The 27947-nt window shown below is 34.8% G+C and overlaps 2 protein-coding genes across 3 annotated transcripts; one reads left to right on the plus strand and one right to left on the minus strand.

Moving 5' to 3' along the window:
• The first annotated feature begins 237 nt into the window (after positions 1 to 237).
• LOC117219888 (xylulose kinase) lies at positions 238 to 23247 on the plus strand. Of its 2 annotated transcripts, XM_033469429.2 has the most exons (12): positions 240 to 673; positions 5342 to 5424; positions 7474 to 7627; positions 9100 to 9279; positions 13496 to 13597; positions 17851 to 17982; positions 18402 to 18555; positions 19806 to 19950; positions 20231 to 20520; positions 21607 to 21704; positions 21791 to 21931; positions 22597 to 23247. In XM_033469429.2, the coding sequence occupies exons 1-12, from the start codon at positions 620 to 622 to the stop codon at positions 22666 to 22668; spliced, it is 1605 nt and encodes a 534-aa protein (XP_033325320.1). In that variant the 5' UTR covers positions 240 to 619; the 3' UTR covers positions 22669 to 23247. The 2 variants fall into 2 exon arrangements, with proteins under 2 accessions (XP_076384623.1, XP_033325320.1); XM_076528508.1 differs by lacking the exon at positions 13496 to 13597 and having other exon boundaries at positions 238 to 673.
• On the minus strand, positions 23163 to 27471 carry Sf3a1 (splicing factor 3A subunit 1). The gene is made up of 11 exons (XM_033469428.2): positions 27226 to 27471; positions 26369 to 26699; positions 26127 to 26286; positions 25772 to 26053; positions 25581 to 25691; positions 25339 to 25510; positions 24582 to 25265; positions 24315 to 24376; positions 24138 to 24245; positions 23882 to 24055; positions 23163 to 23466 (listed from the first exon to the last, which is right to left on the minus strand). Exons 1-11 carry the CDS (start codon positions 27338 to 27340, stop codon positions 23365 to 23367), a joined length of 2301 nt encoding a protein of 766 aa, XP_033325319.2. The 5' UTR covers positions 27341 to 27471; the 3' UTR covers positions 23163 to 23364.
• Positions 27472 to 27947: the final 476 nt, after the last annotated feature.

Genomic DNA, 27947 nt, shown 5'->3' on the forward strand with positions numbered 1-27947 from the left:
AATCCTATGAAACGGAAATATCGTAGATCAGGGAATATATTTTGGTTTTCGAATTATAGTAGCTTCAATTGCGAAGGGTTAATTTCCGTTGATGGAAATGCGGATCTGGTGTAACGTGGATAACATGTTCTCCAGAAACAGGTATGCCAGAGCTCGGCCGGTAAAGAAACTCGAGAGCTTGCAGCCTGGAAAGATTAGTATGTATCGACGGGAACTTAACCTCTACGTCGCGGAGCGAGACAGCTTTCATCGAACGAGACCGACATGGAAATATCGTGAATTCGCGGGAATGTAAATCCGAGAGTAACCGGTCGTGGATTAATTAGCCTTGCGCAATGTACCGTGTCACATATTAATAATAACGATAAGATTACTCCGGTTTAGTCTGGTTGTGCCGTAACGTAAGCGAAGCAGCGCGCAGTAACGATGCCTCGGATGATCGTGAGCCACACACGGGCCAGATCGTTCATACGTTAGTTTCTCGACCATCAAACCAGCCTACGGACACGCGGTGAAGTGTACGCGTTATCCAGACCCGTCAGCGCCGTTGCATCTTTCGCTGGCAGCTAGTGCTCGTTCCTCAATTTCGTCGCATCGTGTGTCGGCCGACGACTGAAATATGGGCGCCGCTTCGAATACGACATATTTAGGGCTTGATCTCAGCACGCAGCAGGTAAATCTCTGAAAAGATATCGCATCGTTTCCCGATCCGCATCTCCTCACCGTATGGTCCAATGCATTTTTTCGGGAGAGCAATTCGCGGAACGCTTTCTCATCGAACAAAAAATGCTTATGGTCGACGCGTGTCATGGATAACAATCTCGGCCATTCAAGGCTCATTTCCCTTGTCTCTCCTTATCCTTCCATTATTTATTTCCATTTCTGACTCTGTTTCATCCGCTTCGTCGGCTTATTGCCCGGAAATAGTTCGCGTGGTCATACAGCAATAACACGGGGGAAGTTGACATTAGTTTCTCTGAACAGTGGTTTATTTTTTTGCGGTTAGCACAGTGTTCGACGTTCGATCACTGGCTCGACGATCTGTTGGGCATCGCGCATGCGTCGTGCGACGCGCGTCTTTTTTGAATCGTGAAATGTCTTTTCAGACGGAATGTCTTTTCGTCGTGTCGCGTATAATATTTTGCCGAATTGAGCCGTCCAAAAGATGATTTTGTCAAACTTGCCGTAGGTAGAAATGAAAGACATGTAGTTGGAAGATAAACTGCAAATTTTCTGTCCGTTTTTCCCTTCTATGCAGAGATACATATTCGTATATTCTAATAAATCTGAAAAAATTGTAAGTTAACAACTATAATGTCCTGGTAAAACTGTAATAATATCAACATAATTAAACGACTGATACCGTCGGTAATATAAACAGTTGCCAGTTTTTTATTTTTTTAAATATGTTAAAAATCCACTTTGAAAGATCTGGAAAAATTATATGTTAACAAAAATAACGAGATGCTAAAACTGTAAAAATATAAACTTGGTCGTTTCATAACTTCTATAAGAAATCGGCATTTCAAAAGTTTTTTAATTTTCAAAAATTCGGTTTTGAAACCAAAAATTCTGAAAAAAATGCATGGATATATACTCTAATAGTTAATATATTCCAGATTTTTTCAGAATTTTCAATTGAAGAAGACGAGAGAAATTGCGGAAAAACATGAAAAACATCACCCCCCCCCCCCAAGTCGACATTCACATCGCACAACATTGGGGAAAATTCTCTACATAAAGTTGTGAATTATTAAATCAGACAAAACCAAAGTATAAAATTGTTTTGAATAGTTTTTAATTATTTTCAATTTCTTTTACTATTCTCAATCACTTTTGATAACAGTTTCACATATATTTTCATAATCTTTAACTTGTTTCTTATTATTCTCAGTTTTTTACATGCTTTTTTAATAATTGTAGTATGATATTTGTTTTCCAATGTTTACAATTTTTCTCACTGTGTTAAAATACCATACGCATAATAAATAAATAAAAACAACACAAAATAAATAAATAAACCCACATGTTTTGAACGTACATTAAGTAATAAAAACTATATTTTGAATATTGTATTAATAATTGTTATTTGTTTATAATTATGTTTACCAAGCTAAAATACCATAAATAAATTAGTAGTTATATTTTAGACACATCAAGTGAGATAAAAACCGGCTAAATCCATAAATACCCCACTCTGCATTCCTAACTAAATGAGATTTTCATTAAAGATTTCAGTGAAAACATTTTTATGAATATCGATTCCACCAGAATAAGGAAACCTAGGAAAATATAATTGTTGATTTGACTTTGTAAGTATTAATTTTCCTTTCGGGAAGAACAAATGCGTGTTACGGAATGTTTTGACTTATCTATTTTAGCAAATAGCAACGACAGTTTGATTTAACTTTACTCTGTATATAAAGCTCGGTCGATTGCGTAACCTTTTGCTTTCCGCAAGTATTCGCGAATATATATATAATTATAATTATATAATATATATATATATATATTTATATAGATATAATTATATAATATATATATAATTATAATTATATAATAATATAATATGTATCATAATATAATTATATATTTTTTCAATGTGATATATATGTACATATATATATATATATATACAATAAATTGTACAGTCTCCCTATTCACAACTAAATCCATAGATGTAGTCGTCGTGGAAGGTGCCGAAGAATTAATATTCGCGAAATTAATTGTAATACAATGCATGTATGCATAAGCCGCAGCTAACTGCAATTCGCCACTATCTTCGAAAAATGGAAACGTATCGCTGACGATTAACGCGGACGTTTCTGCGCGCTGGGTCACAATTATCTAACACGACGATAACACCGAGCACTGAAAGAATATGAACGGAAGAAAGCTAATTATTACTCGATAATTTTGGCATAAAAAACACAAACGCGCATAGGACAAGTAATATGCAACAATAAATTCTTTCGGCGCGCAACTTCGATGGCGTGCGTGCGATTGTCATTTATTTTCAAATCGGTACTCGAAGTTAGCAACACAAGTGCATTTGCATTCCATAAATTAGATAGCTACTGACTCACGTGATAGGACATGATTGATCGCAATATCTTTTAAAACGTAATACATAACTCGTTTCACACTGTATCGAATCACTTAAGTTTGCTTGCGAAGCTGGATGAATTATTTTGAGACGCGATGAGTAGATAAATTTTGAACAAGATTGGTAGCTTTTTAACCTGCAATGGAAATTTAAAAAATACGCTTAAAATGTCGCGATGATCAAATGGCTTTCAAACTGTTGAAAGCCATTCATGTACATTGTTTCATGACAACAATAAGAGTGGATCTACTCGAATTTTGTCTATGTCTTCCATGATAACACATGGTGTCTCAAAATTATTGTACAAGCCAGAAATGAGGGATTCTTCAGGTCATTTGAAGTAACTTTTTCCTTAGCGAAAATGCAACCCGTAGCTTCGTTTACGAGTTATTGACAAAAAACAGTGACCAATCGGAGAGCGGGCGCGGCCGTCGATCCGCCTTTGCGACCAATGCCGCGTCGTGCTGGTAGAGGTCGCGAGTTTACGTTAATAATTCGTAAACGAAGCCGCGTATTGTATTTTCGCTAAGGAGAAAGTTACTTCAAATGACCCCAGGAACCCCTCATTTCTTGCTTGTACAATAATTTTGGGACACAAATTAGTCCCCACGATTTTTCAGCCCCTTCCGATGGCTTGACAAAAACATGTTTCCTACCAAAGTTAATTAGTATTTAGCGACAAGAAATTGCAATTGTTTAAATTTAAAAACGAATCAATTTTCGACAAAAAAGCAAATATGTTTTTCATTGTAGTTCATATGTTGTGTCCTTGAGTGAATTTCATTTATAGATCATTGTATTTGTCTTGAAAGGCCTGATCCGAACGTGAATAAAAAATTAGGTCGTCCCATTAAAAAAAACAGGTTTGACCTTCATATGTCCTCTACGCCTCCACCTATTAAAAAATTGTTGACATCGTACAATGCACCGCTTGAAATCAAACATCTTTTGTCTGACACTTCTTTTTCCATTGCCAAAAACAAGCGAGTTATTCAGATGTCTCATTTTAAATGCTCCACTCTATATACAGGATGTCCCAAAAAATATGGGAAATGTATTTATATATTAAATATGTATTTTCGGGAAATGAGGGATTCCTGAGGTTATTTGAAGTAACTTTTCCCTTAGCGAAAATGTAATCCACGGCTTCGTTTATGAGTTATTAACGAAAAACAGTGACCAATGAGAGGCGAACTCGACTGGCGCCCCGCCCTCGCGACCTCTGTCGCTGCGTCAAACAACCAGCGTGACGCGACACTGGTCGCAACCGCGGAGCGCCGGCCGCGCTCGCTCTTCGATTGGCCTCGTCCGCTCGTTGACTCGAACATCTCGCGCCAGCTTCCCATTGGTCGCTGCAGATGCATTTTCGCTAAGGAAGAAGTTACTTTAAATGACCTCCGGATTACGAAATATTGTTAAGAAAAAAACATTGTTACTATAAGAATAAGAAAGTTGAAAAAAAATCGCTTTTTAATTTTGGAAACAATTATTATAACAGAGTTATAATAAAGTCCGTTTTAAAAGATGTACGAATACTTTGTACACCGACTGTATTTATTCGTTGCATAAAGTATCTGATTTGGATTAGCAACGTATTGTGGGATTTTACAAAAAAGTTTTAAACATCGTACGATAAATAAAATAATCCTCGAAGTTGTTGGAAGCTATAAAAGTGTCGCGTCACCCAAGTGACGAAAGTTAAAAATTAAAAACTATTAGCGCATATCTACAAGGTGACAGGTGCTCGAATAATTGTAGTAGGAAGCAATCGATTCTCGTGTGTACATGGTTTTCGTTTAACCATTAATTCTATCGAGCCGAGCATAACTCATCGATTAAAAAGGATCAATGGCTTAGCATAATGCCGAGGATCACGGACATCGGTATACATATTTCGTGCTTCTTATTCGATTAAATATAAACGATTGCATATTTAATGGCACGCGGGGAACTGCATGCTCGGCATCGTCGCGGCCCTCTTTGCATATTCATTCATTCGATGGTCGGCTCGGAAGTAACGTTCCGAATTTCAAATTTCGAATTAAATTTAGAATACTCTACAGGTAGCCGGTTCGTTCGATCGATCGCCACGCGTAGATTTGTTTTTCTCGTCGAGCAGCCTCGTTGCATGTATTTAATTTATTTTACCGGAGGCTAATAATAAATCGAACATCGCCTGTTACACTGAATTTAATGACGCAAACAGCGATTAACGGATATTTTTGACCGTTGTAGTTGAAAGCAGTGGTCGTCGATAATGATCTCACCGTTCTCTGTGAAACCAGCGTACAATTCGACAATGATCTGCCGGAATTTAGGTATGTTTACTATTATCTCCTAATACGATTTTCTATGTTAAACATATCAAATATCGTCGTCTTATTATCTCAACAATCTCTTTCATTTTATTTATTATATTTGCTTCATTAACAAACATCGCTCAGGAAATATAGGATTGAATACTAAACTCTATTAAGAAATAAGACGACCTCGATAATTTCAATGCGTTAATATGTATAATGTCGAATTTTGGATACACAACCTATAGCAGAAAGTTCCCGATCATATACACTAATATAAAATTTACAAATAGTATTCGCATTTTGGAGTTATAAAATGTTTTCATACGCAGTTATAATAAATAATAAATACAACATAACACAATCTTCCATTTATTATTAAAAAAAAAACCACGGAGAAAACAGAATGTTATGTGGAAAAAGTTTCGGATTAGTACGAATGTTGGAAAAAGCTTACCGGTCCACTGTTCACTTATTTATTTCGATGTTACTCGTCATATGTTTTTAACAGTTGCACGCAATTTTCTATCGTCTTTTCTAGGATAAGTGTGGGTATCACTGCGGACATCCCAAATACTGTAGTATTTTATAAAAGTAATAAAATCTAACATTTTATAGTATGTAATCATCTAAAAATGAATCTTATAATTTATTACGTGTTTAATATTGATAATTTATGATATACAAGTAACAGCAATCGAAGTTTGAATTCATTTATTGACTTTTGATATTCGGGAGCTTATAAAAACGTTGAGTCTTATGAAATACTCTGTGAACGCTGATTCGAAAGGCATTTATATATTTTAGTAATTAATAGTAAACTATTCATTTTAGCGTTATTTTTAGATATGTGCAAATCGATGTACACTGTCATTATCATCTGTCCTCAAATATTATTTATTCACACAGTATCCGTCGCATAGTTTTTTACCATGCGTGAACATTACTGCGGCGCAAAATATCAAACGATATAAAGAAAAGGAAAAATGTAAGATTATGCTACCTTAAGGAAAACGTAGCGTTAGCCTTGCAAGAAATTCGTGGAGGTAACTCTATTGCACAAATATCTCGGAAATATAACATTCTAGAATAACGCAATAATCCAAACATCCACAGTATTTAACTCGCAGTAATAGATACATAACCGCATTAATATTTTAATGAAATTTATGCTTTCAGAGGTCCAATATTTTGAGAAAAGAATATGTTATAGAATAATAAGTATAGCTCAAGTTGTCAATTTATTGGTATAAAAGGTCTCACTTTTCTTACAATTAGATACACTGCCTGTTTCATTATACTTGTTTTTATACCACTTATCACTACATCCCATCCTTCTTTAACTGTTACCTTATTTGAGGAGTTCGATTACTCTTAACTTTAAATCGTTCGAATACAACTTACACGATGGCATATTGCACACGTTCGTCTTACTTACACAATGACCGAAATGTTTTGTATTTCAGATGCCTCAGCGTATGTTTACATTTTCGCAGGTGCGGGTTGTGTTTACGTTTGCTTCCCCCGCTGGAGACATTCATAGAGCTAGTTATTTGAACCATGGTCGGAAACCTTTTTCCAACATTTGTACTGATCGGAAAGATTTTATCACATAACATTTTGTTTTCTCTGTGGTTTATCTTTGATAACTAATGAAAAATTGCATTGTTTTGTATTTATTTCCTTTATTTTACTCCATTCGTCTCACCCGCATGAAAGAACATTTTATAACTCGAAAACGCGAATCATTTGCAAATTTTGTATAAGTTTGTATGTCCAGTAACTTTTTGCCAGGGTTTATTTGTAGCATTTTTAACAGTCTGATATAGAATGTTCGATGGCACATGAATCACTTAATTTGCTCGAGAAAAAAAATATGATAGAATTTATCGCGTTTATAGCAAAAATGAGTAGACAAATACGAAACTGTGAGAATAATCGAAGAATTTAGGAGAATAAACGTGTTATTTAATGCAATTGATAAAGAAACTTTGATCGTAATCGTAATTGAAAATTATATACTATTTTGTATTATGACTGTTCTTAAGTAAGTTCCATCGTTTTTAGAACGTACGGAGGGGTCATTCAGAAAAAAGAAGAGCCACACGTAGTGGTCGCCCCCACTTTGATGTGGGTTAAGGCTTTGGACATGATCCTTGATAAATTACGTGTCTGCGGCGTTGATTTCAGTAAAGTGGCCGCTATTTCCGGATGCGCACAGGTAAATAACTCACAATCACATCGGGACACCCAGTCAATGAACGACATTGTCATTGTACGAGACTCATAAAAAAATACGAACCTCTTCTTGGTGTACAGGCAATCGTTCCAAAACTTCTTTCAGAAATTCTCGACTTATTTTCCTACGGAGAACAATTACTGTTAATTTTACCGTTATCTTTTTTGTACCAACAATAGGTAACGACGATGTCCGGATACCTTTCAAAACGCAATAACTGTTTTTTCAATTGATCCAAAGGATTTAAATTTTTTTAGACGTTAGATTGGCTAGTTTACCATACAGCGAATAGACAAATTTTTGCTAAAATTGCAACTGGTTGGAATGACAAAAAAAGAAAAATATTAATTTATCATCATTTTTATCCGAGCGAAGAACGAAAATTTAAAGAATGCGTTTCGCAAGTTTCAGTCATTTATATGTGCATGCTGAGAATTTCATTGAAGTCGGTTGACGCAAAGTCAAGCTCTATTCTAGACTTTCACTGTATTTAATGGTTTGTAGTTTGTAATAATGTTCTACCGTAACCAAGATTTACTCTTTGTTATTTTTTTGTTGTACCAATTAATTGCGTTTTTAAAAAAAAAAACCTCGTTTAGACATAGACTAGTAAACTAGTCAAAAGAATTGAACTTTTTTGGTTCAATTCTGAAGAAGTTAATGTGCTTTAAAAGGGTGTCCAGATATTATCGTTACACATTGCATACGTTTTACAGTTATGTTTCTGTTAATGAGAAAGTAATAAGGTAGCTAAGAGAGTTTGAAAATAACGGGAAAAAGGTGAAAATCAAAGGAAAGAAAATGCAATTTAATAACAAGGAAAGTAGATCAATAATCGAAGGTAAGAGGTGTATACAGGGTGTCCCATAACTATATTAACATGAAGACACTATTATTCCTGAAGTCATTTAAAGTAACTTTTTCCTTAGCGAGAGTGCAATCCGTGGCTTCGTTTACGAGTTATTAACGAAAAACACGGACCAATGAGAGTTCGCGTGCGGTTGACGCTCCGCCCTCGCGGCCTTCGCCACTGCGTCAGTCGCCCAGCGCGACGCGGTATTGGCCGCAAGGGCGGAGCGACGGCCGCGCTCGCTCCCCGATTGAAGAGCCCAGCTGGCGCTAGGCAGCCAAGCCAATCAGCGGAACTGGGCTTCATCCAACAAGACTCGACCACCTTGCGCCAGCTGGGCTCGCCTCTCACTGGTCAGTATTTTTCGTTAATAACCTACTATATAACTATTTATATTTATTTAATATTATATTATTATAGTACTATTATATTATATTATATCTATATAACTATTTATATAAATTTACATGTCGAGATTTAAATTTTATATAAATTTAATGTCGAGATCAACCCCCTTTGTTCGGGTATCGACGAAAATTTCGCAGTTTAAATCGCTACTTGAAAAGGCCCGACGATAATATTATCCTCGCTCGTGATTGCACAGCAACATGGTACGGTTTACTGGGGCAAGGGCAGTCGAAATCACTTGCGACAACTGGACCCCACGAAATTTTTACACGAGCAACTCGTCGCATCATTTTCGGTAACAGCATCGCCTGTATGGGTAGATTCCAGCACCACTAAGGAATGCAAAATATTGGAGGAGATCGTGGGTGGTCCTCAGGTGAGTACATTCGCATTTCGAAACAAATATCGCGCGCTTGTCTCACCGAGGCTGGAAATAATTCAACTAATAAAACGAGTTCCGTTCTCGGTCTCTCTCAATACAATTTCGCGAAAAGTATTTTCTCAAACAGAAACTAAAACGAAACGTTAATCATCCGCGATCACAACTCGGGTTTTCCTTTTATTTCAGGATTCGCTGTACATTATATAATTCGTGCATATTTCAAGCATAATTGTACTCAGAGACCACGTGAGCGTGGCATTAAAATAATGCGAGAGTTAATATTTAGCTGCAGAAAAGGGATCAGAATGATCGGTCTCAGATTTCACGTTTTATAATTATTCAAATATATTATTTGCTTTTCTGGTATGCATCTTGTTTTACAGGATATCATACTCTTCCCTACAAACAAATTTAACTTTTAATTTCAATTTTCTTTTTTCCGAATATTTGATTACTGGTAAACGAATATTCTCAATTCCAAACACATACATTATATATTATATATATTATTATATATTTTGTTATTATTATTATATATTATATATTATTTTTATATTATCATATATTATATTATAGATATTTGTTTTACTCTCGAATCAATCAAATTTTCGTTTTTTCATATAATATTAGTACATCTTTGGATAATAGAAATAGAAATTTAAAAAAGAAACAGCTAGGGAAATTTGTCATTTTGTTATAACCTAAATAACTTAAAATTGCATCTATAGAAATTTATAAAATGCAGTAGTATAAATGCACATATGTATATGTACCATACAAGATGTCACAAAATTATGGTTACTTCCGAGAAATGAAGGGTTCCTGAGGTCATTCGAAGCAACTTTCACCTTAGCGAAAATGCAATCTGCGGCTTTGTTTACGAGTTATTAACGAAAAGCACTGACCAATGAACGAAGCTGGGCTTCGCGCGCTCGTTGGCTCAGTCGCTTCGCGCCGGCCGAGCTCGCCTCTCATTTGTTACTGCGTTTTCGTTAATAACTCATTAACGATGCCTCAGAGAAAATTTTTGTAAAGAAAAAAGTTACTTCGAATGACCTGAGGAACCCCTAATTTCCCGGAAGTACCATAATTTTAGGACACCCTGTATAATGGAAGCCAATTAAAAATTGTGTAAATGTGTTTCTAAAATCTACATGTTTAAAATAAAAAATTGTTTTGAACTCTTGGTTGTTCCAGTGTTAACAACTTTTTACAATAGACAAAATGTATCTACATTTGTCACAGGAATAATTCACACATGTTGAGATTAAACTAGCTATTTCTATTCACATATGCACGTAGACGTATGCAAAATAATTGCACAGTATTTTTCTATTTTTTACAATAATTAATAACAGAATATATACGCTGGTTTGCGTGGCAAAAAATAAATTCGATTATACTATACTATATTATAGATTAAAATTTCATTCTGTAATGGTGATGCATTTTGTAAATGAAAAAAAAAATATGTGTCATTGTTTCAAAGATTTATTCGAATATGCTGATATCTTACATTCCATGCATAGCAGCTGCCTTCTTCGATGTCAAGGTTATTTTCAACTTCGATTAGACGGTTCTCGCTAAAATATTTTTTGCCGGAATAAATGGAGAATATAATCGGATTTCAAAGATCGACTTTTCTGTTCATTACATCCGATCAGGAATTTACACGTGCCATTTTTCAGAACGGTTGGAACATATATCTATCTCTATGAATATTCATCGTTGACAAAGAATTAATTTGCGATTCACATTTGTCGCAAGTTTCGTCAATGGATTTCTTTTTTCGCCGGAATCCCCGATCGTATCGGAACGAAACGTTTCTTTTTTTTAGCTTGGCTCGATGGCTGAAGAATGGGGTAAAAAAGGATACCGTTTCGTTATCCGCAAGCTATTTTTGGAACCGTCAGTTTCTAGTCGGACGGAGGCGAACGTTGAATAACATTTGTCTGATTCTGACCTTCTCGCAATCGATAAAATATTTCATTGATTTTATTGGCCGGGATAGACGATAAAGATGCGCGTAATTGGTGGCTAAAAATGTCATCAGAACATTACGTTCTATTATGTACCACTGCACGAGTAGCGTTCGTACACAACTACAGGGTTATCCAAAATAGACTACAGAAATTTTTTTTTAAATAAAAAACAAACCGTTTTGAATGTTATTGGATTTTTTATTTAATTATTAAATATTATTGTATATCAGTATATATAAATATCTGCGATAGATGATGTCTGTCAAATGACCCCCACGATCACGTTTACAGACATCGATTCGAATATGAAAATTTTCGACGACGTTTTGGCATATTTGCTCGTTCAATTCACCAATTTCATTTCTGATCTTGTTTTTAGGTCATGGTTCGTTGGCATAAACTTTGCCTTTCAAATAACCCCAAAGAAAAAAGTTTAATGAGTCTAATTTTATCAAACTTTTTAACCAAATTTCGAATTGTTTGCTCGAATGATCGATTATTACTATTTTTTTTATTGAACACCACTTTTTAAAATAAACTTGAATAGCACTATCTATCTTTAGTCTATCATTGTAGGTTAGTAAAAAAAGAAAGAAAGATGGCGTTCAACAGATATTCTCATTCAACATCCTAAAAGTACATCTGGTAGTAAGTGTTCAGATGAGCGGATTCACTCGATTATAGCAAGGTCTGTGTTAGATCTAGGAGAAATATTTTAGACAGAATGTTATTCTTGTTATTAAAGCTGAAATTAGTCGTATATACATTTACAATGTGTTCCTTGTATTCGTGCATTCGTCAATTTTGCGAACTTTTGACATGCTCTATGCGAAATTGACGATATTTAACCCTTTCAATTATTATTTACAGGCTGTCCCAAAATTATGGTAAATTAGGGAAATTAGGGGTTCCTGAGGTCATTTGAAGTAACTTTTCCCTTTACAAAATTTTCTCCGAGGCATCGTTAACGAGTTATTGACGAAAACGCAGTGACCAATGAGAGGTGAGCTTGGCTGGCGCGAAGCGGCCAAGCCAACGAGCCTCGCGTCAGCCTCATTTCTCATTGGTCACTACGTTTTCGTTAACAATTTATAAACAAAGCTGCGGATTGCATTTTCTCTAAGGAAAAGTATCATAATTTTGAGACACCCTGTATATCAACGTTGCTCAATCTTCTTGTCGTGCGACACCAGACATTCGTTTAGAACGATACCGTACAATTTCAAGAACCTGGCAGACTAAGCAAACTGACTGCACATTACGCAATTAAATAAAATTATACATAATTAACGATAATTTTTACATGTGAATAGTCATGTTCGGTTCATTTCTGCGAAGGACGTTTCAGACATTGAAACGAATTTCATGTTTCATTATCGTGTAAAGGTAAATATCGAAAAATATGCGAGTAACTATTTTAAATAAACAAAACCGTTGAAAAATGATAAAAAAAAGAGTCGCTCGAGTAGCTTGAATCGTATTTATTAAATACTTTTACATGTTCTTCTATTTAGACAAATAATGCAAAATAACGTTATGTCATTCTTTTTTAAATTATCTTAAGCATTTAACACGACCGTTGAGTTCAGAAACGCCGGTCAACATAAGTTAGTAAAGTTAGTAAGTTATTAAGTTACTAAGTAAGTAAAATCCTTATCGCCGGACCGCGGTTTTTTTATGTAAAATAAAAATGATCCGCATTAATCGTAAAGTAATGAAAATTAAATCATTTATTTCTCCCGTTTAATAATTTCAATAGGTTCGAACTAACACAATGATGTTTATCCTTACCCCTATGCAAACGTTTTTACACTTTGAATTTCATCTATTCATTTTTATCGCGAATGCATCAAATCCGCAGTTTACATTTTTAACATCCGATTTTTCATTTCTGTTTTAATTAGGGAAAAATTAAAAAGCGTTTAGATGAAATCACATGGAATCCTGTACATTGTATGTACATTGTAATTTAGCGTGTCAAATGTACATTTAAATTTTGTACATTTGACACGCGAGAAAGAAATCTCGCAAATCACAAAGTGTGACTGATTTATAATTAATTAATCATTTAAATAATGAAATTAAATAATGTAAATTGAATTAAATTTACTGTACTTTAATATTTAATTTACTTAACTAATTTAATTTAATGTAAATTAAATAATAAAATTAAATAATGAAATAATTAATCGATTATTCTGATGCGGTGTCGTCGAACGTGGTTGCAGAAATTAGCGGAGATAACGGGATCTCGGGCGTACGAGAGATTCTCAGGACCTCAAATAGGAAAAATAGCACGCAGGAGGCCAGAAGCCTACAGTAACACTGAGGTATATCTACTAAAACACTCCTGGCTTCATTGAAAAAATGAGAACGACAATCGATCGAGGTATTCGAGATATGTGTAGATATGTTGGTTCAGATTTGTATGACTTTTACGTTTTATGTGGCTTCCCGATAATTGATACATTAACACGAGTACTCGAGTCAAATTGTACTATAGGCACGAATAATAATTACCTGTCTGGAATGCGTGATTTACTATCACTGATCGTACTTCGTGTATCTACAGGGTGTCCCCAAATTATTGTACAAGCGGGAAAGTCATTTGAAGTAACTTTTTCTTTAGCGAAGATACAATCCGCGGTTTCGTTTACGAGTTATTGACGAAAAACAACTGACCAATGAGAGGCGAGCTCGGCTGACGCGAGGTGGCCGAGTCAATGAGCGGAACAGAGCTTCGCGCACTCATTGGCTGAGCCGCCTCGCGCCAGCCGAGCTCGCCTCTCATTGATCACTATTTTTCGTTAATAACTCGTAAACGAAGCGGCGGATTGCATTTTCGCTAAGGAAATAATGATTTCAAATGTCTTGAGGAATGTCCTCATTTCCCACTTGTACAATAATTTTGTGACATCCTGTATAAGAGGATGTTACCAATCTCGAGTGTAGAGATCATTAATGTGTATTTGAGTTGTGCCAATTCAATTGTAATTCAATTTCGTAATTCAACTACGTTGTAATTCAATTACATAATTCGAACCTTTCATTCAGTTTACTCGATTGACAATTATTTTACGTACGTGTAATTCAAATATAGTGTAATTCAAATACAGTTCTTCAAATTACAACCCAGAACATCAAAAAGTGTGATATACTTTAATCCGTTTCTTTCGTACACTCATTTTCTGTCTTCCGCGTACTCTTTCTTCACTTATTACCTATTAACTTATTATTCTTTAATTCGTAATTTTAATTAAATTGCATCGCATATTCGTATGTTAATGTAATTTAATTACTTAGTATTTTGTAATTGTGCTCCAATTGTAAATTACGAATTACACTATAATTTAATTGAATAGAATTAAATCTGAATTCAGAATTATATACAATGCGATTGAATTATAATCTAATCCAGCTCATTGAGTTCATTGAGTAACACAATTGTAATTCTGCATGACTCTGCTTAAAGTTAACTCTGCAGTAGTTTATATTAAATCATCCCATAAATAGACAAATGTAATTCCGCTCACATTCATTTGAAATCATTGATGCATTGGGCCACTGATTTCAATGAACGCGTTATCTACCATCTTGCTATATTTATTCTGACGAGTCTGACTCGAGATCAGAGATCTCTGGTACAACCCCTGGCAAAAAGTTTCCGGATATATATGTATACACTAATATACAATTTATAAACAATATTCGCATTTTTCAAGACAAATACGATACTCGCCACTAAATATTACTTTGCACTAGTCCTCCACAGTTCAATTTGCGTGTTCCCTACGCCACTTCAAGCGTTTCTTTTTCTATTCCTTCGCGAGCAAAGGTTATGTTTTTGCCTTTCGAAATGAGGAGCCCATTTCATGTAATCGATTTCTGACAATACAATCACAGACGCTCGAGGTCCAGTGTTCACTTATTTGAGCCGTTTATTTTGAAAGTGACATAAGTCACTTTGTTTTTAAGTCGATATATTTAAGGGTTTGCGTTTTAACACGTTTAAAAATATGGATGCTAACTTTCGAGAAGATTTACTTGTATTTGTTATCTCAGGATACTGATATTTTTCTCAGTATAAATAATTTCGTATAAACATTAAAAAATCACCACTTTTCATTACGGTAAAGTGACTTATGCCTCTTTCAAAATAAACGGCTCATTTATTTCGATGTTGCACGAGGACGATCACTTTTACGAGAAAAGCTTGAATCAGAAGTTCGATTACTCTTAACGTCAAATCGTTTGAATACAACTCACACGACGGCATATTGCACACATTCGTCTTACTTATCCATTGACTGAAATGTTTTTGTATTTCAGATGCTTCGGCGGTCGAAGCGTTTGTTTACATTTTCGCAGGCGCAGGTTATGTTTTCGCTTGCTTCCTCCGCTAAAGGCCATGCATAGAGCTTGTTATTTGAGCCATGATCGGAAACTTTTTGCCAGGGGTTTTAGTAATCTGTTAAGTATGGACGCTGTCCCGTTGTTTTAAGATAGAATAAATTCCTGTTCTCTTGTCGTAACGAACGTTGGCGCGCACACACTCCCTAAGAAATTATTATAATCATATAGGTGCTATTCGTTGTAACTGTACAGAAAATGGTATGGTAACGGGTTAGAGTCGAGGCGCAACAGTTAAGAATTTCTGAAAAAGTTATTCGGAAGCGTCGGCATTCATAATCTAACAAATTATTTGGATTTATGTAATATAGCAGCTTCGTCCGATGTTACTATTTAAAAGCAAATCATCGAGTTTATTTTAAGTAAGACTCGGTCATCGAAAAGTCTATTAATAGGATTCCGGTATAAATAAAGTGTTAAGACAGTACATAAATTTATATAAATCCACGCTATATAAGATAATTTCTTCCTTTTACGTACACTATGTATTCGTCATAATTTACTTAAGGTGGCTTTTTTGGCACCGTAGTGTAATTACTATAACTAAGAATTACGAAGCTGGATAAGAATATTCGATGATCGATGCCTATTAACCACTACAAAACTATGAGACAAGTTTCTGTTAAATAGTCACATTAAACAGTGTAGAAAGGGAATTTCGATCGAAATGTTTAATATTAAAAGTGTAATATTAATAATAATAATGAAATCATTCCATTATTCATTTGTAAAAAGTACTGTAAGGAACAAAATTAGATTCTAGTGAAGTGGACGCGATTAATATAATTTATTGAATAAAAACTATTCGCTGATTAAAACTTCAGAAATATAAGCAAAAAATAGTTGCGTCGAGTTTAATTATTTTTAATATAACATGAACATTATTATAAAATATGCAATTGGTCATTGAAAAACTGCAATTTTTCGAGTAGAAGGAGCCATTTAAATGTTTTATTATAAACAGTTAAATGTTATTATAAGCAGTTTAGCGAATAATACAAAGTAAAAACCATTCGAAAAGCTGCAAATTGTTCTAAGAAAAATTTCTAATAGTCAGTCGCAACAAAAAAGCCGATGAAAAATGTTTCATTATCGGCGAGTCTAACGATCGAAATTATTACTTTCATGGTTTAACTCTTTGCGATGTAAGAATGAGTCAGACTCGTGAACAAAATTATATACCGAAGTTGAGATAAGCTCGGGCGCAGGTGGTGAAATAGAAAATATAAGATGTAGTCCGATGAGGGTGTATTGTTCAAAAGTCATACAAAGAAATGTCTATGATAATATTGCTTGAACAACGCGGGCACCTTAATGCCTTCACATGAAATGCGACAACAAGTGCTATTTATGAGATGATTTAAAAATTCTTACTCTACCGAATGTTACTTTTAAGTGACGAAGTCATCTATTTCTAAGAACACACGGACAAGAAATCTACTCTCGAAGAATTATATTTTTACATGGATACGTAGCATTAGTATCTCGTGCTGCTTGGAGCTGAATCACTGAAACTAATTAACAATACGAAATAATACCGTATAGTATGAACAGAAATAATACTAACTTCCTTATTAAATACTAACTCTATTTTTTCTTACGACAATTATGCTGTAGCATTCAAGCATATACAGGGTGTCCCAAAAATAATCTCGCAATCCGGAAATGGGAGGTTCCTGAGGTCATTTGAAGTAACTTTTTCCTTAGCGAAAATGCAATCCGCGACTTCGTTTACGAGTTATCAACGAAAAACTGCGACCAATGAGAGGCGAGCACGACTATTGCCCCGCCCTTGCAATCTCAGATGGCCAGCGTGACGTGGCATTGATCGCAAGGGCGGAGCGCCGGCCGCGCTCGCTCTCCGATTGGTCCGTGTTTTTCCTTAATAACTCGTAAACGAAGCCACGGATCACATTTTCACTAAGCAAAGAGTTACTTCCAAATGACCTCAGGAATCCCCCATTGCCGGATTACAAGACATTCTTGGGACACCCTGTAGAAAGAATCTTTTAGGACACGGTTCTATATAATTTTTTTTTTGTAAAAACACTGCTACAATGACATTAGAACAGTTTACATAACTATACTGATTTTCATTACTAATCCGCATCCTATGCTATCAAGTACACACTTAATATTTTCTATGTTTAACAAATTTTCCTGTAACTTTCAGAGAATCTCATTAATTAGTAGTTTTCTTGCGTCCTTGTTTCTGGGCGATTTCGCGCCGATCGATTGGTCCGACGGATCTGGAATGAATTTATTGAACATTCACACGAAAGACTGGGATGACGTACTGTTGGAGGTAAATTAACTACATTTCATTATTTTACGCACTACCAATCGGAAGCGTACAATCGTCTATCTATTATAGATAGATATATGAACAAAATTATTTAACGCTAAATATTGAAAAGTAGAACTGTGAACAGTGAAAAATGAAACGAAGATTCATGTGATTTGAACTAAAAATTAGGAAAGAATATTGTTATCGAAAAGAGGGGATTCGATCGTTTAACCGATTATTATCGAGTCCAAAAAATCCTACAATATCAAAACAGTTTATCGTATTAAGAATCTGGATAAAATTAATATTAATTATTATTATTAACAATTAATAATAAAAGAAATATAAAACCAATAAAAATTAATTTTCAAACCTGATCAAGGATTAGTTTTCTGCCGCACGTAGCCCTATTCATTTGAAAATTGTTGTTTGTTCAGACTTGCGGTCCTGACTTAAGAAAAAAACTCGGCGAACCTGTTTCCACGAGTAACAACATTGGACCGATTTCAAACTATTTCGTAGAGAGATTCAGCTTCGATGAGGCATGCAGGATAATCGCATTCACGGGGGACAATTCTGGCTCTCTGATTGGTAAGTACACATTCGCCAAAGAAAATTCCACAGTTTTCGAACGAGTATACATATTCCCTATATTTCTTCTGTCGGCGAGCTTCGAATCATCGTGTTTAGTCGCCCGTGAACATTCACGTCAACGTTGACGCGCGTATCCAATAGTAGAACTTTCGCTTCGATGCAAAATGATTAATGATATGCTATAATTTACTGCCAGCGGAAGTCTCGCGCGACTTACCAATCATGTAGTACATTTTTTCTAATAGATTTTAATGACACATGTAGAAAATGTTTCTAGATCTCGAACGGAAATTAAATTTTATCTTTTCTGTTCGCGTATGCCTCCGGTTGATTAAATCTGTATTAAACTAGTTATACAGCATTCTTGCTGGTTCCAATTTAATTAGTATACGTTGCATTTACATGTATTTAATTATCCAATCTTGGAGCACATTTGTCAGATATCCAGGTAAAGACAAATTTCGATGGAATTAGAAATGTACTAAGGTAAAGGCACTAGAGTAATTGGCCTCGTATCAGCAGTTAACCATTTTTCAGGAAAACGGGAAAAATAATGTGCTTAGAAGTACCTAGAAATCTTTCGAGAAAGGCGCAATCATCTATCAGTCAGTCCAACTCCGAAACAGATCTACTTGAAATCAATTCTTTATCACCCGATTCCTCAGTGTATAAATCGCAATAACAAATGCCCGAGATTTTAAGTTCGTATGACCGAATCTTTAATTACTTAAATCGATAAGGATGATTGCTGAGGTCATTTGAAGTAACTTTTTCCTCGGTGATAATGCAATACGCGGCTTCGTTTACGAGTTATTAACGAAAAACGCTGACCAATGGGAGGCGAGATCGGCTGGCGCCCCGCCTTCGTGACCTCCACCGCTGCGTCAGACGGCCAGCGCGATGCGGCATTGGCCGCAAGGGCGGAGCAGCCGGCCGCGCTCGCTCACCGATTGGTCCATACTGCGAAATTAGATTTTATATACATTTAATTTTTTTCCATTTATAATCGCCATCGAACTTGTAATCTGTCATAGTCGTTGCAAATAAACGATATCAATTTATGTTTCGTTTTACTATGAGTGATCAACTACTAACGAACATGTCGTCGGTTATGTCAAGGTTATGTTTCTGGTGTTGAATGATCTGTTTATTAAAGGAGCAAGCATTTACTATTGCTCGCAGAGAACATTTTTCTCATCTGTCCAACCATCGATGCTTTCATTTTAAGTTTATTTAATAATTTATAGGAATGAGGTTAAACGAAGGAGATATCGCTTGTAGTTTAGGGACAAGCGACACATTATTTCTGTCGTTAAACAAACCGCAAACTGCATTAGAGGGCCATGTATTTTGTAATCCTATAGATGACAATGCTTTTATGGCACTGCTGTGGTAAGTCAAATTTAAGTATTTCCTTATTTATTTATTTATATTTGATATTAACATAACATAAGGAATCTACATACATGTGTTTTATAACTTCCTACTTTCAAGAGATTATTTAACGACTAATCAAATAACGAACAATAAATAAGTGATTAATTGTGCTGAAGAAATAAATACAGCAGGAGAAAGAATGTTTTTAAAGGAAAAGAAAAGACGATCAAAAGACTGACTAGATACGATAAACACGTAAACGATTTTCGAAGATAATATAATTGGAAATTTTTAGTTTTAAAAATGGATCTCTGACGCGTGAAAGAATACGCGACACTGCGGCACAAGGTTCTTGGCAAATTTTTAACGAGTTACTGGAGAGTACTCCTCGCGGTAATTTTGGCAACTTAGGTCTATATTTTGACGCACAAGAAATTTTGCCTTTCATCGTCGGTGACCATAGATTCAATAAAGCCAACGATGAAATATCACGGTACAGCTCGAAAGAAGTCGAAGTAAGAGCTCTGATCGAGGGTCAATTTGTTGCGAAAAGAGCACATGCGGAGGATTTTGGTTTCGTTATTGGTAAGAACGGTACAATGCAAATTAATAATTTCTCAAAGACAGATCTTTGCCCAAACGAACCCCGTTGCTCTAAAAAAAAGTGTGAAGCATTTCTAGACTGTGAATCTTTATCTATTTGCAATATGTGTAGATTTCTAAAATACGAGAGGACGTATAAATTAAGAAAGTCTAATAGAAATTTTATTTTCTATTTATAACGACGAATAATCATTTAGTCGGCGGAGAAAATTTTTGTTTAATTCTAATTTTTCTAAAAATCGAAGAAATAAGAATTTGAATAAATATTCACAGTCTAGTTATTATGCACCGTCATAAAGTGAATGCATGTACTTGAACGCCCAATTGCAAACCTTAACCTAGTAATTCTTTTGTATAACAATCTCTGTTCAGTGACTTAAGGGAATATTTAAAGCAAAAGCTGCAAACTATCTCGATGTAATAACCGTAATTCTATTATCTATACAGGGTGTCCGAAAAATTCCTCGCAATTCGGGAAGGTGGGGTTCCTGAGGTTATTTAAAGTAACTTTTTCCTTAGCGAAAATGCAATCCGCGGCTTCGTTTACGAATTATTAACCAAAAGACACTGTCCAATAAGAGGCGAGCTCGGCTGGTGCGAGGCGGTCTAGCCAACGAGCGCAGGAAGTCCAGTTCCGCTCATTGGCTCGGCCGTCTCACGCCAGCTGATCTCGCCTGTCATTGGTCACTGTAGTTAGTCACACAGGTACTCGGATTGCGATAGCCTTTGTTCGTGCTAAATAAACGGAACTATTGAAATCACGACAGCAGTTGGAATACTTATCTTTCACCACGAATATATTCAAGCAATTACTAGAAGTTCAATTTTGTTTTTGTCTTTTTTTAAGAATTTGTAAATTTGGTTAAAACACAAATAAAAAATTATACGAATGTTCGACAGTGCAAGAAATTCCAAAAGGTCGTACTAGAATGAAATATATTTCCTTCAGTCATAGAAATTTAAACGAAGCGATAATTTGAGATTGAAACGATATTTGTTCGAGTAGTATTTCGAGAAGGCAACTTCATCGAAAGCTTTAAGAATAGCGTGTTTACCGACGATTTCTAGGTCCGAACACACGAATTATAGCAACAGGAGGCGCTTCGGCAAATAAAGCTATTTTACAAGTACTTTCTGATGTATTCAATTCACCAGTGTACATATCGGTAACAATTTTATATTACAAACTATTGTCGAAACAAGCCATCATCTATATCTTTTTGCGTTATTACATTGTGATTGAAATATATAGGACGTAGCCAATTCAGCTATGATGGGTGCAGCCTATCTGGCAAAGTATGCTCTATTACGAAACGAATGCAACTTCGATGAAATATCACGCTGTTTGCCTGAGCCAACGCTTGCATGCCGTCCTTACGATGATGCAGATTCGGTGAGTTACTTAAAATAAGAGCAAATTGAAGTTTGGCAACTTTAGGGGCTAATAGAATTTATTAAAATCTCTGAAATAATTAATTAATTTATCCTTTGATTTGCGTGTGCGCCAGTTTGACATTCCGTGTACAAATTAATTTTCGAAAAATAAAGATTTCCTTTGGTTTTTGTAAATCCTGTGAACCTCTCGCAGCTCAATTATTGACCCTTTTACTGCCAGGTGACCTTGGCTTTTGTAATGGTGCTGTATATTTCGTAAACCAGATAGTGTATTTCAAAGTGAACTCATTGACCTAAATACTTTGGTCTTTGAAGGTCGTTCAAGGTCATGTGATGCTGTTTAATGTTTACCTTTTTCAATGCGAATTCGCGTTATGTTTTGGAGCGTTCAGCGAAAATTTAAACAGCTTTAAATGACTTTGAACAACCTTCAAAAAACCGAAGTATTTAGGTCAATGAATTGACTACGAAATGCACTATTTGCTTGCATAAAAAATGTACGATTCCGTTAAAAGAAACAGGATCACTTTGAAATCTCGGAAACATGTTCACCCAGCAAAAAATTTGCGACCATTGCTGGTAAATCGGCCCGCTGGCAGGCAAAGGGTTAAATACGTTTAATATAATATCTAGTCACTTACCTCTGGTTATGTTTCTTTTTAGATATACAGATCTATGGTTGTCCGTTATCGAAGGATAGTGGAACAAATTTTAAAGAAATCAAGTACAAATTAATGTATGTGAACTTGTATACATACACCACGGAATGAGCGATTCTTCCGAGAGGCCTTCATCTTGGATAATACATAGAAGATCGAACATTAATTATGCATTTAATATATGATTTAACTAACGAAGTTTTTTACGAAGTTTTTAAAAGGGATTCTTAGAAGCTGGCTTTTATAATTAGAAATACTGATGTTCCAATCAGTTGTAATATGCTAATCGACGATATTGGAAATATTTATACGTAAAGCTATTGGAAATATTTTTTCGTAAAAATACAAAAGGTGTCTTTAAGAAGAAATTACTAAAAATATCTGTGCTGCAAATATGCAGGCTATATTTTGCGAATGCAGTGTTAATGTCGCATTGTATTTATCTAATTAATTCTAAATCGCTAATGCCTTATACATAAATAAAAGTGCGAGATAAGATTAAGTGCAATTTGTTTCAGAAAAATCTGAGCTGAGCTTATGAAAAAGTACTTTTATAAATATTTATGAATATTATTGTATTTCATTAATTTATTAAATTGTAATTTATTATAATTACAGAATACAGCAAAAAATATAATAAGTGAAATTATTTTAATTAATGGTGTGTTTATTTATATATCTTAAATGATTATAATGGATATTATCAAGCCATAGTATTCCCTCCTAGTATGAGTAGCAGAAGTTAAATTAATTTTTAGTGCTGTGTTTGGTTTTACTTCTTTCTACCACCTCTTTCCTTCGGTAGAAGATTTATTATATTACCAGATGTTAAGTTGTAATATGCAAGAGTATTGCTGTCTTTGAAAAACATTCCCTAAAAAAAAGATAATTATTAATTAATACAATAAGACAGATAAAGCTCTAAAAATATATGTTAATATTAAATCGAATGAATAGGATTAAAGTGACTTCGAGACGTGCACACATCTAATGGTGATAACAAAATTTTGCGGAGATCATTTTGATGGATTTTTTTAAATCACCATATTTTTTATAATTAGTTATAAAGACGAGTGTAATGACCTAATATATCATGGTCCAGAAATAACCCTAAAAGTACACAAATTTTGAGCATGCATCAGCATTTAGATATATTAGATCATTGAATTTGCCTTGACACCGATTATAATGTTGTGATACACAAAAGGGAAAAAGACCATCAAAATTTTTGTCATCGTAAGATGCAGGTAAAATTAATATCTTATATTATTATATATATATCGTCTTACCTCATACTGCAACTTTTGTTTACCAGGAGGCATACCAGTTTGTTCATGTATAAGAGCCTTCATTGTCGCCACAGTGTCGCTCACTTGCAAAGTGATGTTTAATGTCTGTCCATTCAACTTCCATTCCGCTTTCTCTGTCATCATTGGTACAGCTATATTCATCTGTACAGGGCCCTGTAATATCGAAACATACAATTTTAGAGTACGTTTGTAAACAGATTCTAATGTAGTGTTTTTTAATAAACTATAAGAGTACCTTATTTCTAGCCAAGAATTGCTGTTCAGGTATCAAAGAATCTTCTGTTCTCAGTTTCTTGGTTTGTGGCTCTTCTTCCATAACCTCGGAAGGATGTTTCAATCCCATCTGAAAGATTACGAAATATGATAATTTGTATGTAATAGTCAATTAGAATTTTACAATAGAAACACTTACAGCGGATGCCATTGGTGGTTGCATTGGTGGAGGAGTTGGCATAAATGGTGACATTGCAGGTGCTAGAAACATGAAAGAGAAGTCAGATATTTAATATGAAATGAAATATTTTTCACTGTTTAAACGTAGAATTTCAAATGGAATCTGTATTAAGGCTTTATAATTTTGTTTAAAAAATTTTATGGTAACGCTTCAAACCCCAAAACATATTAGTAAATATCGCAAAACTAAAGTAGAACTAAATTTATAATTAGAAATTTCATTTACTCATAAGTGGCGGTGGTCGTATAGGTGGCATCGGGGCCATCATCATCATTGGGGCTTGTGGCATCATCGGTTGAGGAATACCCATAGTCGGCATACTCATTGTTGGCGGTGGTGGCGGTTGCGTTGGAACTGGTACCGGTTTCGGTGCTGGCGGTTTGGGTGGTGCCTTCAACGTAGCCTGAGGTTTCGAAGCAGCTGCTGCCATATGTGATAATTCTGCTGCACGATTAGCGGGTTTTGGCCCGATTTTCTCTTTCTCTTCGTCAGGAAGAAGTCCTTTAACTTTATGTATTTGATGGATTTGATCCTCCAGAGTAATATTTGCTCTAGCAGCTCTAGTTGCTGCTTCGACGCTCGATGTATGTCCATCCCATGTAACCTTATCATCCTTCTTCTTGTCTTCTTCTCCAATTTTCTTACCGATCGCAGTTTCTTCGTCACCGACACCGAAGATATCGGTACGTCTTTCGGCGAGCTGTTTCAAACTAGCTTCAATCGCAGTACCAGGAGCAAATACTGTTTCTTGTGCCAACTTATCGAGATGTTTATCGCGTTGTTCCACCCACCGTGGATCCAATAATCCAATACGCATATGTTCTTGAACTTTACTTGCTGGTATACGTTCTCCAGTAATCGGAGATATCAGGTATTCGTCAGGAGCGACAGGGCGTGTAGTTTTGCTTGCTATAGGAATTAACATGTTTATTATTTAGTTGAAATTATAATACCTATATTGTGTTTGTTACCTATTACTCACCATGTTGCTTAGGATCATAGCCTTTCTTTACCACAACATTTCCTGGAGTAGGAGGTAATGGCGGAGGTTGCATATTATTGCTGTCGCGTGGTTTAGATTCTTTAGATTTATGAGTATCTCCTGGTGGTGATACGTCATCTTCATCGCTCGAATCTTCTTCCATATCTTGTACCTTAAAATGTTAATGGTAATGACGATAAATTGTTACCAGTTTTTCTATACGAACAAAACATTATATTTACTTGATTATTATCCTTCGCGCGATCTTTTTCACCTTCCGTACGATTTTGCATTTCATCCTCTCCTTCACTGTCAATCTGCATTTCTACATCCTCGCCTTCTTCTATCCTTTCCTAAAAGATTTAAGAAAACATTAATACAATAAGATTGTGCAAGAAGTGCCATTTATTAAGACACAATCAAATTTTATCACCTGCATGAGTACTCGAGCACCGACTTCATCTGGTGTTGTTGGTGCTGGGAAATTGCCAACTTCAAACTGCTGATAATCAACAGTTTCTACTACAACAAAATCATGCCAATCGATTTGAGCATAAGCAACTCTTTCACGTTCTAACTCCTCTTCTTCCTTACGTCTCTGAGCTTCTTGGTACTTTAACCATTCAGCACGATATTTAACCTGTTCTAATATTTTATCCATATTTGCTGCTTCATCGCGAAGACGTGGTAGTAAATCTTTAGGTGGAATTAATACCTATAAATTAAGAATTGTTTAAAGAAATACTTAAAGAATATATAAATATTATTTTAAAACATTCTCATCTTACCTTTGTATATTGTTCCAAGAGTTTAGTAAAATATTGGAACAGAGAATGTTGTGGTCGCAAAAAGTCAAATTGAAAGTTTCTTTGTTCTCGATTCATTAAGTTAGTAAGAAATTGACGACCATTACGAGCTACAAATTGTGCTGTCAGTTTTACAATATCTCTAAAATAAGGAAGCAAAATATTCAAATTGTATAGTTTAGTACTATTTGACCATGCAGCAAATAAATAATCAAATAACTTACAAATCTAAAGCTGAAATTGAAGGTGGATCGGCAATAAATTCGAATTCAGTAGGAGGATCTTTTGGAACAAATGGTTGTTCTACTTGTTTTAAAATCTCTTGCTGCTTTTGATGAGCTGTAAGATTGACAGTTTTTCCAAGTCCTTGTCCTATAGCTGGTTCTTGACCCTTTCCTTCTTTAAATTCTTTTACTTTGTGCTGATAATATGCATGATATGGATCGCCAAAATTCAAGAAGTTAAACTTTGGATTTCCAAGTTCATTTTGTCTGATTCTTGACTCAAATTCTGGCCCATTCCTAGCCACAAAGCTGGCTGTCTTATCAACAATATCTAAATTATTACATAAGGAAGATCACATGAATAACAACATATAAACCATGCCTGAATAATTTGTGACTCTTAAGTCACGTGAGGCTGTTTCCCCCTCTATGTAATTAATTAATTTATTGAATTAAGAAATGTATTCAATCATTTCCTATGAAAGAATTTTTATGATTTCAGCAAGATGTTATTTATTTAGACTGATGCAATAAAATAATAAAATGCAACTATCAACTGTGCCTAGAAAACAACCAATAAGTATAATTTTATAGGAAATTATCACAGGAATATCACAGATTGCATATTATTTATTGTTGTATTATATAAAAACAATTACCATATAAAGATCATATGGTTTCAGTAAAATTATGTACATTATATTTAATTAATTATATATTATATTAATTATAATTAATTATAATTGAATACATTTTTTAATGGAAATTATATCACGATTAAAAATTTTGTTAATAAGTTGTCTGAAAATAAAGGTTGTATTAATATTACTTATGTACGAGAATTTATGAAAGGATACTTCTAACCTCCGGTGGAGGGTAAATAATTCCTACGATCGGTTGTGATGAGGGTGCATTATTTTCTTCACCCTCAGTAACTGGTAGTTGCACTACTGGGACTTCCTGAGCCGACATGATCAGTACTCTTTTATCTGCTTAATTTTTACACTATTCCCCTTTATATTTTTTAATTCATCGTGCATAAAAAAACTCGCGGAAATATCACAATCATAATCATAAAAGGATGAAGCATAGAGTCTAAACAGTCTTAGAGCACGGGCAGTGGGCAGTGTTGTAAGATTTGAAGAAATTCTATCTCAGCGCCGTCGACGGTGGAGTGATGAACTTTTGGTAACTTGGTAACTTAGTAATTTAGTAACTTCGTAGACTATATTAGTAATGCTGAATCGAAGACAGGAGTGCAAGAATTATCATTGCTATGCGTACGCCTTATTTCACGACCCGTATCAATACTATCAATTCATATTTACGTGGCTCAACGCTTCGGATCATCTCGGTTGACTTGACACTTGAAACGCACTCCGAACTGCGACGCACAATGGTCGGTTTCCATATAAAATATCTGTAAAAAAATTTTCGTACAAACATATAACTAAAATTATATATTTAAGCCTTACTTTGTAATTTTATATTACTAGTATATATGTATATTTGGGTTTTTGTTGAGGTAGAATAATGAAAACAAAATGCAGTGTTTTAATTGCTTATAAACAAATTTTTT

This window comes from Megalopta genalis, chromosome 1 (assembly GCF_051020955.1).
Source record: "Megalopta genalis isolate 19385.01 chromosome 1, iyMegGena1_principal, whole genome shotgun sequence".
Taxonomy (NCBI): Eukaryota; Metazoa; Arthropoda; class Insecta; order Hymenoptera; family Halictidae; genus Megalopta; species Megalopta genalis.

Excerpts from the sequence above, each read along its gene's own strand:
- LOC117219888 (XM_033469429.2), top strand. The coding sequence starts at position 620 with ATGGGCGCCGCTTCGAATACGACATATTTAGGGCTTGATCTCAGCACG. Across the intron at positions 18,556-19,805 it reads CAATTCTGGCTCTCTGATTG|GAATGAGGTTAAACGAAGGA; the intron begins GTAAGTACACAT and ends AATAATTTATAG. Across the intron at positions 21,705-21,790 it reads ATTCACCAGTGTACATATCG|GACGTAGCCAATTCAGCTAT; the intron begins GTAACAATTTTA and ends TGAAATATATAG.
- Sf3a1 (XM_033469428.2), bottom strand. The coding sequence starts at position 27,340 with ATGTCGGCTCAGGAAGTCCCAGTAGTGCAACTACCAGTTACTGAGGGT. Across the intron at positions 26,054-26,126 it reads TCTTGGAACAATATACAAAG|GTATTAATTCCACCTAAAGA; the intron begins GTAAGATGAGAA and ends CTTAATTTATAG. Across the intron at positions 23,467-23,881 it reads AACAAAAGTTGCAGTATGAG|GGAATGTTTTTCAAAGACAG; the intron begins GTAAGACGATAT and ends TCTTTTTTTTAG.